The sequence below is a fragment of the Siniperca chuatsi genome, linkage group LG9 (assembly GCF_020085105.1).
Source record: "Siniperca chuatsi isolate FFG_IHB_CAS linkage group LG9, ASM2008510v1, whole genome shotgun sequence".
NCBI classification, from domain to species: domain Eukaryota; kingdom Metazoa; phylum Chordata; class Actinopteri; order Centrarchiformes; family Sinipercidae; genus Siniperca; species Siniperca chuatsi.
Window position 1 is genome coordinate 16,034,165 of NC_058050.1, and position 16,968 is coordinate 16,051,132.

The 16,968-nt window shown below is 38.6% G+C and overlaps 4 protein-coding genes across 22 annotated transcripts in view; 2 read left to right on the plus strand and 2 right to left on the minus strand.

Moving 5' to 3' along the window:
* Positions 1-94: 94 nt before the first annotated feature.
* Positions 95-2,910, minus strand: LOC122881407. The gene is made up of 8 exons (XM_044207597.1): positions 2,147-2,910; positions 1,582-1,914; positions 1,226-1,501; positions 1,102-1,134; positions 809-988; positions 660-716; positions 513-563; positions 95-414 (listed from the first exon to the last, which is right to left on the minus strand). Exons 1-8 carry the CDS (start codon positions 2,211-2,213, stop codon positions 404-406), a joined length of 1,008 nt encoding a protein of 335 aa, XP_044063532.1. The 5' UTR covers positions 2,214-2,910; the 3' UTR covers positions 95-403.
* Positions 2,911-3,048: 138 nt separating this feature from the next.
* On the plus strand, positions 3,049-5,061 carry LOC122881409 (allograft inflammatory factor 1-like). Its single transcript, XM_044207599.1, has 6 exons — positions 3,049-3,201; positions 3,277-3,338; positions 3,493-3,559; positions 3,654-3,695; positions 3,827-3,992; positions 4,397-5,061. Exons 1-6 carry the CDS (start codon positions 3,183-3,185, stop codon positions 4,482-4,484), a joined length of 444 nt encoding a protein of 147 aa, XP_044063534.1. The 5' UTR covers positions 3,049-3,182; the 3' UTR covers positions 4,485-5,061.
* A 69-nt stretch (positions 5,062-5,130) lies between these two features.
* On the plus strand, positions 5,131-8,734 carry LOC122881408 (casein kinase II subunit beta). Its single transcript, XM_044207598.1, has 7 exons — positions 5,131-5,252; positions 5,643-5,718; positions 6,641-6,743; positions 6,834-6,949; positions 7,032-7,107; positions 7,240-7,429; positions 7,807-8,734. The coding sequence occupies exons 2-7, from the start codon at positions 5,647-5,649 to the stop codon at positions 7,895-7,897; spliced, it is 648 nt and encodes a 215-aa protein (XP_044063533.1). The 5' UTR covers positions 5,131-5,252; positions 5,643-5,646; the 3' UTR covers positions 7,898-8,734.
* Positions 8,735-8,793: 59 nt separating this feature from the next.
* LOC122881404 overlaps positions 8,794-16,968 on the minus strand; it is a 33,554-nt gene continuing 25,379 nt past the window's right edge. For 12 of the 19 annotated variants that reach the window (XM_044207585.1, XM_044207572.1, XM_044207581.1 and 9 more), the window contains 6 exons: positions 16,470-16,649; positions 12,285-12,674; positions 11,588-11,710; positions 11,302-11,418; positions 11,134-11,214; positions 8,794-10,577 (listed from right to left, as the gene is read on the minus strand). In XM_044207585.1, coding sequence (XP_044063520.1) covers positions 10,548-10,577; positions 11,134-11,214; positions 11,302-11,418; positions 11,588-11,710; positions 12,285-12,674; positions 16,470-16,649 — 921 coding nt within the window. In that variant the 3' untranslated portion in view covers positions 8,794-10,547. Of the gene's footprint in view, positions 10,578-11,133; positions 11,215-11,301; positions 11,419-11,587; positions 11,711-12,284; positions 12,675-13,189; positions 14,044-16,469; positions 16,650-16,968 lie in introns of those variants that run through there. The other 7 variants (XM_044207583.1, XM_044207582.1, XM_044207586.1 and 4 more) reach the window with 5 other exon arrangements.

Below are 16,968 nucleotides of genomic sequence, written 5' to 3' on the forward strand. Positions count from 1 at the left end.
GTAATTTCAACCATCGATACACTAAAAATATAGACAGAAAAGTAGATCAGCATTTATGACTCCTTTGTCATGATCGTTAATCATCCTACAGATATTTATTTAAATTGGATAAAAGGTTTTATTGAAAGATTGCATTGTAAACATGTCTCCATTTCATTTAAAATAATACAGATGGTTAGATATATTAATACAAACAGGGTAATAAGGAAGAGTATTTTCAACAGTCTAAGAAAAAACTGGGGGTGGCATTTTGCTCAATATACAGTAAGTCACAGTTGTTCTTACTTGCAAGACACTTTACAGTTCAGTAGATGTAACATGTTTTTACATAATGCATAAATGTAAGCAGGCATTCCAGATTAGACAGTAGGGAAAATCTTTTTCTTGAGCAGACTGAAAATGACTAATGATGGACTGCAATGAAGGAGAGAAAAGTGTTATTTGGCTATTTCAATATGATGAGAATCAAAGTATGATTTTATAATAGTTTTACTCCTTGCAAGTGCACACACTTTTGTCCTGGAATTGTTGGTATAGACTGTTGACTTGTTGGTTTGTATGATCTGTGGGATAAAGTAAACATTGTCAGTGTAAACAAAGCAGGAAAGGCCACAGTGGCTGGACCAAAAAAAGTAGTGAAAGAATAACATGGTGCTCACCGTCTGAAGATGTAAAAGTCACAATCTCATAAACACCAGTAGAGTCTATAACAGTACCTGATTAACAACAAGAGAACATGAATCTATGATGACACATCACTACACTGCATTGCTGTTAAATTTAAAAATAGCTTCAAGACAGATCAAACCTGGTGGGTGCCTGCAGATTTGCTGTGTGGCTCTCTGGTTGTTATGTCTGCAGTAAATGAATAGTCCTATCAGCGCAGCAATTATGGCAATCCCAATGATGGCTGAGGCCACAATTGCAATAATTGCTCCACTGATCCCCTCCTTCCTGGTTGTCCAAATGATCTCACCAGATGCCAGTGCTGAGGAAGACAGGAAGCAAATCTAAGCAATTACAACACCCCATTTAACAGGAGATTACTGATGCAATTGAATTAAAAATATTAAAAAATAAACAGAGTATTTGTTGCAATACCTGGAACCGTTGTGGCCACAACAACATTTTCCACTTCATAGAGGAAATAGAAAAGGTACATACGAGTTATGTAGAGTTACACATTTGCTGTCAGTGATAATATCAAAATAATATCAAGTCTTACCTTGGATCAGTAGATTGATGTCAAAGCAGCGCTGAGTTTGTCCAAGAATGTACTTACATCTGTACCAACCACTGTCAGTGTAATTCACAGAGTGGATATCTAATGATCTCCCCTTACTTTCAACCCTTGTAGAGTTGAAAAGTACAGGGTTGCCTCCTTTCAGCATCACCCAGGAGAAATTTTGGGGTATTTGTTGTCCTGATGTTATGTTCACTGGGCAGTTCAGGTTAACGGGTGTGCTGGGCACTGCCTTCACTGCTTGAAGGGTTTTGCATTCTGAAAGAGGGGAGATTTATGTGATACATGATTTATTTGTAAAAGAGTGAGAATAAGGAGAATAACATGTGTAATCTTACCTTTTACTTTTAAAGATATGTTTCTGACAAGAATACAGTCCCAGCCTTGCCAGATTTCACAGCTGTACAGTCCTTCATCTGATTTTTGTAATTTTGTCAGAAAAAGAGACATTTGTCCATTCCCGTCAGCTTCCAATTTTACATGTTCCGCATCCTGGAATTTGGGTGTTTTAGGCCTGGCAAGGATAACCTTCATCTGACTGGCACCTGTGGCATACTTTATCCATTTGACTCTGTTGCATCTCATTGAATTATTCATATTGGAATCAAAACAAGGGAGAACTACATCCTCTTCTTGAGAAGCAGACACAGTCTTAATTGCTGGTGAGCTAGCTTTAAAATGATAAAAAAAAAATAAAAAATTTAGATTGTGTACACTAAAGCATTCAGCGTCAGAACTGTAAAGAAGATGATTCAAGATTTTACAATGAATGGCAGATGTTTAAAAAATATTATCAAATAGGTAGTGTACGTATGCCACCCTTCAGTCACAATCACAGTTGGTATATACTGAATACCTACTTTGTCTACTGACTATAAAAAATAAAATACATTTCTCACTCACCTCTGCACTCTGAAATGACTATTAACAGAACTAACAGCAAGAGACTCTGTGGATAAAAATGTGCCATTTTCTGTGTAATGCAGCAGAGTGGAGAGACAAAAGATTATTCTCTTCTTAGACTTTTGCTTTTTGTCTCCACCTATTCTCAGTTCTCTAAGTTACACAGAAGTCTCAACATGAAACTACCTGCACAGTCAAATATTAGTTTTCTTTTCTGTTTGCCTGATTATGTGGCCAATAGAGTCACCATGTGGCAAGAACAAAACATTACATCAAATTGACAAATGGCCTGAAGTGAACATGTTGATGTCAAGTAACTTATTGAGGTCATGTTTAAATGTGAGTGGAGGAAGTAAAAGAGCAGCACTTCCTCCTCCCTTTTTACCACCACCGAGGTGCCCTTGACCAAGACATTTCACTGCTCCGGTGGAGGCTGGCAGAGCTGACTGTGACAGCACTGGGCAGCTTCCACAGCAGGAGTGGGAATGGGGTTTTCCTGAAAAAAAAACATCACTCTTAGTGAAACATTTCTGAATAATAAAAGTTTACAAAAATATATATGCTTCTTTTATATTTCAAACATGCCTCATAAGCAGATTATTTCTGCAGAGTTATGTGCATTTCTCTCTTTTTTCCAAAGACAGAGTTCTCCTTGCTGCATCACTCTTCCTTCCTTAATTAAAATGTCAGCTTATTTTTTTAAACTGGTTGAGATGCATCACTTTCTCGCATCGAGCTTATAAATGTGAATAAGCCCATCCTCGGCCTTTACACAGCAGGTATCCTGTGTATACAAACTTTATTGAGCAATAAAACAGTTTCCCCCACTATGTCTGGTGAAATTCAGACTGTGTGTGAATGTTATGACGTGTATCCTCCAGCTGACCTGCTGCAGCCTTAAATACTACAGAGGAACCTCAATAATGCTAACTGAAACTTTGTAACTCCACTTCCTCTTGTGGCTCGATATTCAGAAACGCCATCAGCTTTTCACACTCAGTGTTGGTTTCACAGGCTCTCAGCACTGTGCACAGAAATGGATAACAGTGCTCAAGGTTAGTTTGCCTTTTTTCTCTTATGTCTGTCTGTCATTTGACCATCTTTATATTGCCTTGTATATTATTCCACAGGAGGTAAAGCATATGGCCTTTTCAAGGCTCAACAGGAAGAAAAACTGAATTCTATCAATGAGGTGAGTTGATATCTTTATGCAAAGTCATCAGGTTACAGAGATAAATGGCTTTTGGAATAATTTTTCTACACACAGTGTCTGGACACAAAAACCTGACTCTTGTGTGATACCAATAATATGATTTATTGGTATTATTTAATTATCACTCCCCCAGGCTTTTCTCATAGATCCACAGTATGCAGAAGAGGAAGACCTTAGTTCAAAGCTTGAAATGTTTAAACGTGAGTATTCAAGGGCTACCAATCACTCCTCAGTGAACTGTTTTATTATTAAGTCATACATTTTGGAATAAGATTATATTTGCTTGTATTACAGAGAAATACATGGAGTTTGATCTTAACGACAAAGGAGAAATAGGTAAAACTGCACCAGTCTTAAAGCCCTAAAACATTTTTTAGCTATATTACCAACTGTTGCTTTCAGTGGTGACTCACAACAAAGCTGTCTGGCACTTTTTACTTATTTACTTTGAACTATCAATTTTATAGATATAATGGGGTTAAAACGAATGCTGGAAAAACTCGGATTGGCCAAGACTCACTTAGAGCTGAAAAAGATGATGACAGAAGTGATTGGAGGGACATCAAAAGATACTATCAGCTACAATGACTTCCTGAATATGATGCTGGGAAAAAGAAACGCAATTCTGAAACTGTAAGTATTGGGTAGTTCAGAGAATGGGTGGAGACCCAAATTTGGGTCACATGAGAATTAGGGTTAAGGGGAGATTAAGTCCCCAAATTATTAAACAATCAATAGGTGCTGGACTCATAAATATATGCTACTAGTGATATTGATGGCCTTAAGCCTAAATCTAGCTGATCAAGCTACTAGTTTGGTGTCAAAAATCAACTGGTGTCTCAACCTGAAAAATAAAAAATGCAAATAGTGGCTCAATGTCAAAAGTACTTTAAGTACCTGAAAGAAGTGCCCAAGATATCTGATGATTGGTTAATGCAAAAAAAGAAAGAAAAAAAGTACTGTCCATGCTGTCTAATGTTTACAAGTTTACAGTAATGTCTTGTATAGCAGCTGACACGTAATTTTCTTCATTAAAGGATCTTGATGTTTGAAGGCAAGGGAAAGGAGCAGGAGCCAAAAGAAGTTGGACCACCTCCTCGCAAAACCTTTTCAGACCTGCCTTGAAAGAGCTCTCTATCCCAGCAGGGAATGCCTGTCAATATGATTTTTTTTTTCAGATTTAAACATCACCGAAATGCTTTCAAATTCATGTCAAAAGCGAAAAAAACATCAAACATATTGTAAAATGTGCAATTTTTATGAAGTAATGGAATCTACATGAAATTGTTTGTGCACTCTTGTCTTGTGTGATTATGACCACAGTACAGGTTTCCCACATTATGGACAACCAAATGCTTTGTAAGTGAGCCTACTTACTCTATATGATGCTGCTTTAGCTGCTTAGTTAAATACAAAACAGCCTAATTATGTATGCAATCTACATGGGAGTGGCCATTACCATGTCAGACAAAATACCACAATATTGCTATAAAAAAACATAGGACCATCACTGTGTCTTTTGGCCTAAGTGTAGGCCAACATTTTGCAACATATGAGTCAACGTTTGAACATTTTTTAGGAATACACCTTGGCCTACACAAGGAAACCATCATAGTTTTGCTGGAAATTCATTAAAAAGTGAATGGAAAGAAATTTGTATTTTTCTCCTGTTCTTACGTCAATAAACATTTTATGCACATTATCTTTTTTTGTAATTTTTTATTAAATTTTATACACATTAACACTCACTGCGATAGTTTATGTGAACATGCGTCATCATGAGGAACTTCATTTTGAAAAGTCTGGATGACCGGAAGACGTATTTGTCATCCAGGGAGCGAGGATAAACTAGCATAAGCTTGCAAGTTTATGTGTCAACTAATATAGAGAACGGTGAGTAAAATTGACTTTCTGTAAACAATTATATATATGCAGGAGACAGTGCCTCTAAAAACATATTGCAGTTACGATAATTAATTTCCACACTATCTGTACTATACGTGTCAGCGCTAACGAACGCTAGCATGCAAGCTATCGTATAATCTAGAGCTAACGTAGTTAGCAGGATAGAAACGTAAATTCAACATTATCTACAATAAAATCACATTTTTGTTCAAAGTCCCCGAGATAACAGTTTAAGTTTGTTGCACCAATGGTGGAATAAAATGTTAAAGCTGTGTTTTGTAAAGTTTACATATGAACTGCCTGACTTAGCTGTTAGCCAATCGGTGAGGATGGAAACTGAACCGCCTGGTTCACCGCAACTCTGTTTTGGTTTGTCAGGAGGATGAGCAGCTCAGAGGAGGTGTCCTGGATATCCTGGTTTTGTGGACTGAGAGGGAATGAGTTCTTCTGTGAGGTTAGTCCCCCGGATTATAACTGTTGACTGTTGAACACCTTACAGCCACCCAGCACTCACAGACACCTCAGTCAACACAAACCTGTTTTAAAGCTTTCATAATTTTATTGCTACCTTGTATGTGGGTATACTGTATGTATGTTTATCTATACACCATGCCATATGCATTTTATTTAAGTTCAAACAGATATTTTATTGCAGTCAGGTTTTTTTGAAGCACCCATGGACTTTCAATGTTTTTATGCTTTTTTTTTGTTCTTTCCCTGATCCAGAAGAAGCAATGTTTCATCTCAGTTGTATTTTTATGGTTGAAAAGTCAAATAAATCTACTTGTGCTTGCACTGTCTGTGTAACTGTACTTCTCTATTAATCTGTACTTATTCTGTCCTCGTGCTGCTGCAACAACCGAATTCCCCCTCTCGGGATCAATAAAGGCTTATATCATTTTATCTTATCTTAACACTACAGCTCACATTCACACAAGTAATCATTTTGCTAGTTAATAACAATAATGTGTGCCATTTGGTGGTGGTCACATTAAGTCCTATAGTTATAGCTGCCTGCTCCAGCCACTTCCCTTTGCTGTTTGCGGCTTATCTGTTCCACTGAAGCACATGAGGCCCTCTTACTCAAAAAGCACCTTAGGGAGACAGGAAAGGAAAAACACTTACTACAAAAGTAGTAGGAATTGTGTGGTAAATGTAGACATCAATGTGTAACACACTGGCTTGTCTGATAGGTTAGCACTCATCCAATCCAAATCTAATTTTAACTCCTTGCTTTCTTCACTGACAGCATCTAAGTAATCCTGTTAAGCTCTTACGTATTAATGCTCCCACATCAGTGTGCTGTAGCAATGTGCTGTTGCAACAGTAATTAATGCCATTAATAGCTATTCATCGTCTTCAATCGTGTGTTACAGGTTGATGAAGACTACATACAGGACAAGTTTAACCTAACAGGTTTGAATGAGCAGGTGCCTCACTATCGGCAGGCTTTGGACATGATTCTTGACCTGGAGCCAGGTGAGAATATTAAGGAAGTAGCAATTCCCACGTGAAATGAAATAAAGCAGAGTCAACGCTTTAACTGCCTAAATCACTTTAATTTGACAGATGAGGAACTTGAAGATAACCCCAATCAGAGTGACTTGATAGAGCAGGCAGCAGAGATGCTCTACGGGCTTATACATGCACGTTACATTCTCACAAACAGAGGCATTGCACAGATGGTAGGCTATTACTTAACAACTTTAAATTCTTACATGCTCTATGACGAGAATCAACAGTGATTTCTAAATTTGTTCTCCGTAGTTGGAAAAGTATCAACAAGGGGATTTTGGGTATTGCCCAAGAGTCTATTGTGAGAATCAGCCAATGCTTCCTATTGGTAAGTCTGACTTTTCTTTACCTTCACATTAAACAAATTCTTGCTTTATTACACAAAACCTATGCTGCACCTTGCACCTGTGTCAGTAGCTATGAAAACATACTCAACTACCACCTATCTCGTCTGATGTAGGTTTGTCAGACATCCCCGGAGAAGCAATGGTGAAGCTTTATTGTCCAAAGTGCATGGATGTTTACACCCCCAAATCCTCCAGACACCACCACACAGACGGAGCCTATTTTGGGACAGGGTTCCCTCACATGCTGTTCATGGTGCACCCAGAGTATCGTCCAAAGCGACCAGCCAACCAGTTTGTGCCAAGGTGTGTTTGATCTGACATTATTGTTAGTATTAACTTTAGCTAGCATTAACATGCCTTTTATTAGTATGTTTTAAGTGATTGTCGACCAAAAAAACAAATTTGCCTTTAACCTCAGTAAGGCTGGATATTGAACCCAGCTTAATACTTTTTTTTTTTTTTTGTGATACCAACCAAAATGTGTCTGTAGCACAGAGTTTTAAAATCTGTCAAATACTAAAAGTCGGCATAGAGTACCTGATTATTTAAATCATCAATCGTTTTAGATTGTTTGTTTGGGTATCTGTATCAAAACATTTCATTCAATACACGGCCCTTGACCTCAGAGGATTAAAAAGGAAGTTATTGTATTTCATCTTTTTTTTTCTTCTTTTTTTCAGGCTATATGGTTTCAAAATTCACCCAATGGCTTATCAACTCCAACTTCAGGCCGCATCAAGTTTCAAGAGCCCAGTCAAGACAATTCGCTAGAACTCCGCTTTAACAAACAGTGGATTCAAAGACTTTGTTGTTTACTACTTGTTTGAAGCAATGGATTATATAGTCCCAGTGAATGCCTATACAGTTCCCCAAACTCACCTCTGTGTTGATAGACACTTTCAGATTCAGACATTTCCTCTCTCTTTTAGTGAAACACCGTTACAGTTGAGCAGGTTAGTTTTTCTGTATTAAACATGTAATTATTCCCAAATGGCCATTCTCCTGATACAGTGTTCAACTTTAATTGATGTCAGTCCATCTTTTTGCATTTTAGGGTCGTTTCTCCGAGACAGAAAAGTGGCTTTACCTCTGATAACGAAAGCTACAGTGTGCTTTGTGGCTTAATTGATTGAATGTAAATGAAAGGTTACCGGTTTGCCTTATCAGTGATATAGTCAGTCATTACTTTTGAAAGTTAATTGAATAGCATAAAATCATATTAACTCATGCTCCAGAACTGATTTTGGAATGTGCATAAGATTTTATTCTGTTAAGACGAAGCATTTTATTTGAAAACAGCAATATGGTCAGGTGCTATTTTCAAGAAACAATAAATACCAATTTAGAGGTAGAAAGTAAGACCTTTGACTAAAAATTGACCTATGCTTGACTTAAATTTTATTACGGTGTCAGTGGCTATGTATGTGCTTGTTTAGGCAACTGTAACCATATTTTCCTGATAATCCTGTATTTGTAGTTTAATCATGTTTACATTATGGTATTACAATCTAGACAGATGTGACATTCTCAAGAGTTTGGTGATGATTTAAGTTGCAGCAGCAACATCTACTCTGGAACAAGTCAATCGCATTAAATATTTATTTCTTACCAAGATCTCATTCATACTTTAAAGTTGTATGCGTCACACACAGACATCCCCAACAAAATGCAAAATAATGCATATTTTATTTTTTCTTAAAAAGACAGGGATAAGTCACAAAGCAACAATATTTTCCATTGTCTAAAAACTATTTTCTTCAAGTGAAATTCTACATTTTATTCTAGGAGAGGTTTCTGTTTCCTGTGTAGCTACAATACCAATGGCTTCTTTATGGGTTAAAAAAGTGCTAACAAACATGCTATCTAAAAGGGATTTGTCTATATTTTAAACATGTTCTCTTCTAAGGAAAAGTACAGGACACAGCAAGTGAGAGAGCAATCTACTTAGACTACTTGGTAAAAAGGCTTTACAAACTTGGTTGATTATGAATGCAATATTTAACATTGTGACATCTCTAATGGAAGCCTGGAAAACAGCTTGTGCTGAAACATCACAGTACATCAAATCACATGAGAGTTCCTACTTTACAAATAAATTACTGTATAGTAGAACATGCAAAAAAAAAAGACAACTTGTGCTCCTATGAGAGAAAAGCCACATATATTGGGACAGCTGCCTTCACCTTTTACATGTGTGGTTACTGTGACAGACAAGCTTTGTATTTATTGACCTCACTTGGCTGAACATAAATGTACATTTAAAGAAGGGATGGATATACATATATGGACATTCCTCATACAATCATATGGAGGTCTGCAGTCTTACAAAGAATATCAAAACCTGAGATAAACAGACCAAAGCTTGTATAACTTTTCTTATCAACCAAATATAGTCAAAGCAATTATGTCTTCTATGCTACTGAACAAAACAGGGCTGAGGAAAACACTCCATTGTCATATGTAAATTGTGAAAGGTTTGATAAACTTGGTGGACTACAAGAGGAAACGAATAAGAATGATTCAGGGTATCAGGCAAGATAGGTAAGCAGGTCTTAAATAGAAACCTCAAAATTCAGTCAACAGCACAATGGTAACCTACCATTTAATGAGCAGATGGATATGAATAACTTAAAAACCTTAAATTTGTACAAATACTATAAAAGCATTAATTCTATAAAATAGACAAATATTTCAAAATAGATCAATTTTTAATCCAAACTTTACAATAATGTGTAGGCTACTGGTTCTTGGCTGGTTAGGGAAGAAAATATTTGATGTTTTTGTTTTTGTACCTGAGCAGTGAACAAAGCCAAACAACTATCCAAATTTGAGCACAGAACATCTTTGTTCACTTATTGATGCGAGGTATGTCATTTCATTTTTTTTTAAAATGTCGCTCCTGAATTAAATAGACAAGTAAACAACAACAAAAAACGTTCCCTTGAATGTAGTCTTAACGTTCCCCTAGCAGCACCAAGGGGAATAAATGCTGATAATGGTGTCTAAACTAGAATGGAAACAGTGCATTTATATAAAATCAACAATGTAAAAACCACGAGGAAAATAAAAGCATTTAAAAGCAAACATAACTGAGATCACTCAACTGAAAATGCTGTTTTTTTAACCCATGAAAGTGTAGTCACCAAGCTTTTTTTAACACCTGGATGAGATAAGCAAACGGGAGCACTGTGCAGCCCTCCTCTACCTACAATGAACAGCACAACTGGAAAAAAAAAAGAAAATAAAACAAAGAGGATCTAATAAGATTTTTCTACTCTGTTATCCATAATTTTAGGTGCAGATATTTCTTTTTGGATATGTGTGCGCAGAGAGAGCTGGTCACTGTGTGTTGAGTGCTGCAATCTGTCGAAGGGATGTCGGAGGTGGAGAGTCAAAGGAGTAAATGCAGCTGGTGATTCAGTTACAATGCTGATGCTCCACCAACTTTCTCCTGCAACACAAACATTACGTACACTTGTATTAGTCTTAATATGATCTAATTAGGTCAAAATTATCACATTCCTCCCTTAAAGGAATAGTTTGACATTTACAGTACCCTTATTTGCTATCTTGCTGAGACTTAGATGAGAATATCTATACCACTCATGTCTATCCTTTAACTATTAAGCATAAAGAAACAGCTAGTCTGGCTCAAGGACGTCACTGCTCCTGGCCAATAAATAGTCTAGCGCAAAACCTCCCTTTAAAACCACAACTTGTCGTTTTTACTGTTTTTTTTTTAATTAAACACAACATATACATACATAACGTGTTCATTAGTGAGTGTTAGAGGTGCAAGTAGGCTTTTTAAAAACTGCCCTAACCAAACCATCTCCTGGCTGTAGCTTCACATTTACTGGACATATATGAGAGTGGTATCAATCTTCTCGTCCAACTCTCAGCAAGAAAGCAAATCAGGGTACTTCCCAAAGTGTCAAACTATTCCTTTAATATTCTGTCCATTACAGTTTGTGTCATGGGTGTTTCTAGCACAGAGGGGTTTGTACCTTATCTTGGTCAATGTCAGAGTCTGCAGTTATGACGATTCTCTTCTCCACACGAGTCTCCGAAGATCCGCCTTTCACTACCTGGTAGAGGCAAGAAAAAAATAGAGTTGAGAGGCAAAAAAAATAAAACAAAATTATGTAAACAAAGAGCAAGATTGTACTGCTGACCTTTGAGATGTGAGTGGTAGTGGTGGTTACTGTGGTGCCACTGGTGGCCTCTGAGGTAACGGTCTTGGAGCTGGACACAGTTGAGCTATCTTTGTCATCTGTCCCATCATCTGTCACCTGAGAGACCAAAAATGATAGAGTGAGAAATCATTTTTAGATTGCGTGACCCTGAGCATCAGCCAGGGAATGTGCAGCGCTGCCTCATGCTCATTCTGGAGCCCCCGGCCTGGTCCTGATTGCCTATAGTGGAGACAGATCTGGGCTGAGCAGGTGCTGGAGCCCCTACCTTTGAAGACTCATAGATGAAGGTCTTGGTCGGGACGACAGGGACCTCTGTGGTGGAGATGCCACTTGGTATGGAGTTGGAGACAGCTGTGATGGTGACTGTCTGGGTCTGCACCAGAGGGGGCTGTGGATGGGAGCATAGCCCCATGAGTGGCTGTTTAACCAGACACGTCGCACCTCACAGCAACCACTTTGTTTCACACCATGCATTCCCTTTTAAGCCATTGCCTGTGTGGATTGATTTTCACTGCAACAGCCCTTTCTTCTCACCAAATATGTTTCAATTATGATTTTTGGAAACAACAGAATCACCTTGTTACTTCCCTTCCCACCGCCAACTACTACAAAAGAAACAGGGAAATGGAAAATATCAAGCCATAAGTGGGTTGGAAAGATGAAGAAAGTAAAGTCAATGTGTAAAACACAACGTTTTGTGGCAGATAAGAATGTGTTACAGCGCCCCATCACCATAGTTGAGAACTTAGCACACCACTGTGCAACACCTCTGCAGCAACCAGAGTTACATTTGACTATGATGAGCACAATTCACACTGGATTTAATATCCTACCTTTACAGATTCACAAGTTTTGATTGGTAATGCTGCTGCAAAGGAGTGGGCAAGTGTGGCAGCCTTGAAATCATACAGAGGCCAAGCAGAGACAGAATCAGCATCACCCTGTGGGGGTCAGGAGGCTACCTGGAAGCAGCGTATGACCTGTGGACCATCGCTCCTGAAGTAGGAAGCTGGGGAAGATCCAACTATCCTCCCAGAGCACTCCGACACTTCAGGATACAATCCTTCTTCCTCCAGGGTCTCATCTAAAGCTTTACAGCAGGGGTCGAGGGAGGGAGGCAGCTGCGCCATCTCCACCTCTACGATTGGCACCAAGGGGGTCTCAAAAACTACAACCTCCTCCTCATCACATGACTCTTCCTCAACTGGAGCACCGTGGGCTTCGACACTATCAGGCTCACTCCTGTGGCTCACAGTGGGACTTGGTATGCCTGAAAATCCCAAATTGCTGCTGGTTTCCTCATGTGCAGCCTTTGTCTCTGAACCATTGCAAAGGAGACTAATGCACACACTCTAAAAAAGACACAACAGTCACTATGTGATCATGGGTAGGTTTCTTACTGACATGGTATGTAAAGTAAGTCATAGTTCCATAGATTATAATGCATGCACGTTAAAAATATACCACTATGTATATAGTATGTACAGCACAGTATCCATTTTATGAGGTACTACAGCTCTGTAGGAAGATGATGAACTCTTAAACTTTTTATGACAAAATCAACACCGTTTTAACACCGCCGCTTAACAAAGCATTATTGCAGACCATGTATATCTCTTCATGGCTACAGTAGGTTACCAAATAAGATGAATATTGAATACAGGTATTGCTCCCTATTGTTTATTTCATCCATGAGTATAATTCAGTGTGCGTCAGAATGAAATGGATTTATTTTAACTTGAATCTTGCAAAAATAACATGCCACTCACACTACTTTTGACAGACAGTCATCAACAAAAAAAATAATGAATAATGAATAAACTTAAATTACAAAATCCAGGGTCCTTGAAAGGAACAAACAATCATATGAGCTGTATATGGAATGCCTTTTATTCTTTGGTCAAAATTGATTGTCAAAAGGTCATGCAACAAGGAATCTCTTACAGTTGCTACATACTGCCTTGCCAAATACTGGTGAAGGACAAAGAGGTTTATAAGTATTACAATTAAGCTGCCTCAAAGTCTGCAAACACAGGAAGTACTATACTGTGACAAAGAATATTGATACATTTCCCAGTAACAAGACTGCCGTTTTCTAGTGCTTACTTCATGTGGGTTCAGGAAATAAGTATGTATATATCCAAAAATCACATCGCAGTGATCGGCTTATCTGAAGACAATATTCCTAGACAACCAACAATATAAATGTACCTCAAAACGTGTATAAAAGCAGGCTCAAAGTGATATGGTCAACAATTAAAAACCTTCAGATAAAAGTCAGTTGTTAGGTAATAATGGCTGATTGGTTGATTTAAAAAGAAATCACAGAAAATGCAAAAGAGTAGTGGGTGGATTGTCATTTCCGGTCTTAATCAGTCTTTGGAGAACAGGTCTGTTTCTGGCTGAAGAAACCAGGTCAACTGTGCTGCAGTGGGAAACAGAAGGAACGAAAGTCTTGTACCACAGAGGGCAGAAAAAAAGGACAGCTTCTCAAGTGGAGCAGAGGATGAGAGATGAAGAATGCTACAGAGATGTTGAAGAGGAGGCGAAGGAAGGAGAGGAAGAGAAGAGAAAGCTAGAGGTGGATGGGTAGATGGACTAGGTGCGGTCTCCACGGGTCACACTCACACCTGTGTGGGATTTCCGCAGGGTCGAGACAGCCCCTCAGCTGCGTTTGGAGTAGAAGTCTAGCAGGGGGCCGCGTGGGAGGCGGATGACAAACTGAGGGGGAGGAGGAGGAGGAGGAGGAGGAGGGAAGAGAGATGAGAGGGAGGAATTTTGAAATGTTTGCAATGACCGAAAAATAAACTTAACTTGTAAAAGCCAGAGTTGCGCAATAACGGATTATTGTAAATATTAAATTCATATGTAATAGCATGGCAAAAGCCTTCAATTGAACAGAATTTTTTGTTGTACAAAGCATGGAAATGTTACTGGCACATGCATTTTAACATGCATTTTTATATTTTTTCCATGTCCAACAATTCACTTTGTTTGAAAAGACAAAGTCATCCACACTTGTAGTATCTTATTTAAAAAAGGGATGCATTTTATACATTTTTGAGATGGAACTATCTCAGTAAATTAAGGTCATTTGAGTCAGTACAGCCAGAATGATCTTGGCCCTCTAGCTTCAGGATGTTTAATTGGCACAGATGCCCTTTTGACTACAAGGTGCAGTGTTGTGTTTGAGTAGTAAATGGGATTTGATCTGGCTGGAGGCTGCTGGATGGCAACAACACTATGAACTGTGACACTATGAAAAACTAATCTGAAGTGACATTAAGCTGTGATAGCGGTTAATAATATCATTAGCTTAGAGGCTATAGCTGGTATCTGGACAATCAACTGCAGCTTATATTTAATTATTATTTTTAGCCCCGTCATTTTAGTCCATTAGCACTAGCAGGACCAATTCTGCTGCTGTGTGTCAAACTTGCAAACCAACATTTTGTGCTGTTAATATGATTAACTTTGTTAACTTTTCTCACAGCAGGGTGCTAGAATGACAAACTGACTTGTAAAATTGAGCGTAAACAGTGTGTGTCCACTCCACTACATTTGACCAGTCATATTGTTGACAGCTTACATAAAACATTTTGTGTATTTGTTCTGATTCATCTCCTCACTACAGACTCTAAGCTGTCAGTTTTGCTTTGATTTCAGTGCAACTCTAATGGCTCTTGACAATATGATTTACTTGGAGGCATTTATTTCCAAGTGTGAAAGTGAAATGAACCTCAGTAGATTGTTTTCAGTCCACTGAATAGCTTTCATGTAATCCTTTAAACTACAACATAACTGTTAAGACCAATTATATCATATTAGTTTTATACTGGAATCCTGTGATAGTTACATTATTATTTACTATAGGGAGAGTGGGGCTGCTGATACAACTGTGAATGAGGCCTTGTCTCTTCATGGAAAAACAACTGAGGCTTGGAGAAAGCAGCAGGCAAAAAACCCCCCCAAAAAACAAAATAAGTATTAAAAGCAGAAAAAAAGCTCATCAATGAAGGAGGGACAGAGGAGAGGGGAAAAGTTAATTCTGCTCAGTGTCAGAACATGCAAAAACTCATGAAAGAGTCATCTCTGAGTCATGCAGTAAACTTTCAACGTCAGGTCCGTCAGTCATGCAATACGAACATGTCGGCGTTCAGAGACATCCAGTGCAGATAAGATGAACCAAAGTGAGTTCTCAGAGAGTGGACAACCTGTCCCAAAGATGCCTCACCCACATCAGTCTTTTAAATGAAAGAACAAAAGTACAGACCCTATTCAACAAGACCCAAATCCATTCTTTATACACATGCATGTGTTGCATACGACATGCCAATGCCTTGAATAGGTCTGTACATGCACACACAATCCATTACACTTAAGACTGTAAGAGAACCAAGAATGACAACTGGAAGAGCCTGATCCCCCCTTCTATCAATTTGTTTCGTTTGAATATATTCATCATGTAAAAGAATCTGATTGAATGCAGCAGGTCAATGTTCAAAATTACACAAACTTTTAAAAATTAGTCTAACACAAGACGTATGTATAAATACAGCTTTATCCAAGTCAATTCAGGAATTGTTAAAGGTGAGCTATGGGATTCTGGAGAAATCCAATACCATGATATAGAGCGAACAACGACACAACAAGTAATGTAACTAACGTTAGCTAGGTTGTGGGTTAGCAAATTGACGCTACAGTTGCTGCTGCAAAGCTAACAGCCAGAGAGAACGAGACGGTTTCCCAGAGCCAGCACACCAGGTCCAAACAGCGATACTCACAACAACAACAGCATATCTTGGCAAACTAGAAAGTAAGCTGAATGTCTGTGGGTAAGTCATTTAACGCTCGGTCCAAGCCACTTTGTTTGTTTAGCATTTACAGAGCCAGGGCTGTGTACACCAGATTTCTTTTCAGCGCACACACACACACAGAACGGACAGCTAGCGGACCATGAGGAGATATTCGCTGAATTTGACATGTATTGGATTAGAATCGCATACCCCACCTTTAAGTCTTCAAGAATGATTTTCTAATTAAATGGAACTTTTTGCTTTGTTCGCTCCAATTCCTGAATTGACAGGCTTAAAGGTTAAATCAACTAAAAAGGATTTGGTGGCGAGTGTTTTCTGTGGGAGACTTACCCCATCTGCACTAGGCAGAGGCTGACCATTGATACCCAGGGTGCGGAACGGAGAGTGTGTGGACAGGCGCTTGTCCCACTCACTGGGCCTCTGCTCTGGGACGGATTCCATGAAGTTCCTCTTCAGCTCACTGATACTGGCATGATGCTTGAGCAAGTCCTCCTGAGGCTTATTGTACTCCTATCAGAATGTGTGTGTGTGTGTGTGTGTGTGGGGGGGGGAAATCAAGTGGATCAAGAAAACAGTAAGGTGAGAAATAAGAAGATAGTGATAGTGAAAGTTGGATGGGGAGGGGAAGGGAAGATGAAGGATATGTTCGTAGTTGGGAGAGGGGAGAGATCAACAAACAGGAGAGAATAAAGAAAAAAAAGTCAGTATGTTGCTTTCTGCTGTTTCTATACAATTTGTGTTGATTTTCTGCAGATTTAATATGAGCAGAAGCAGCGTTAATTGGTGATTCTAAAGGACCATAAATTAGATGGGGCCATTAATCTATTTG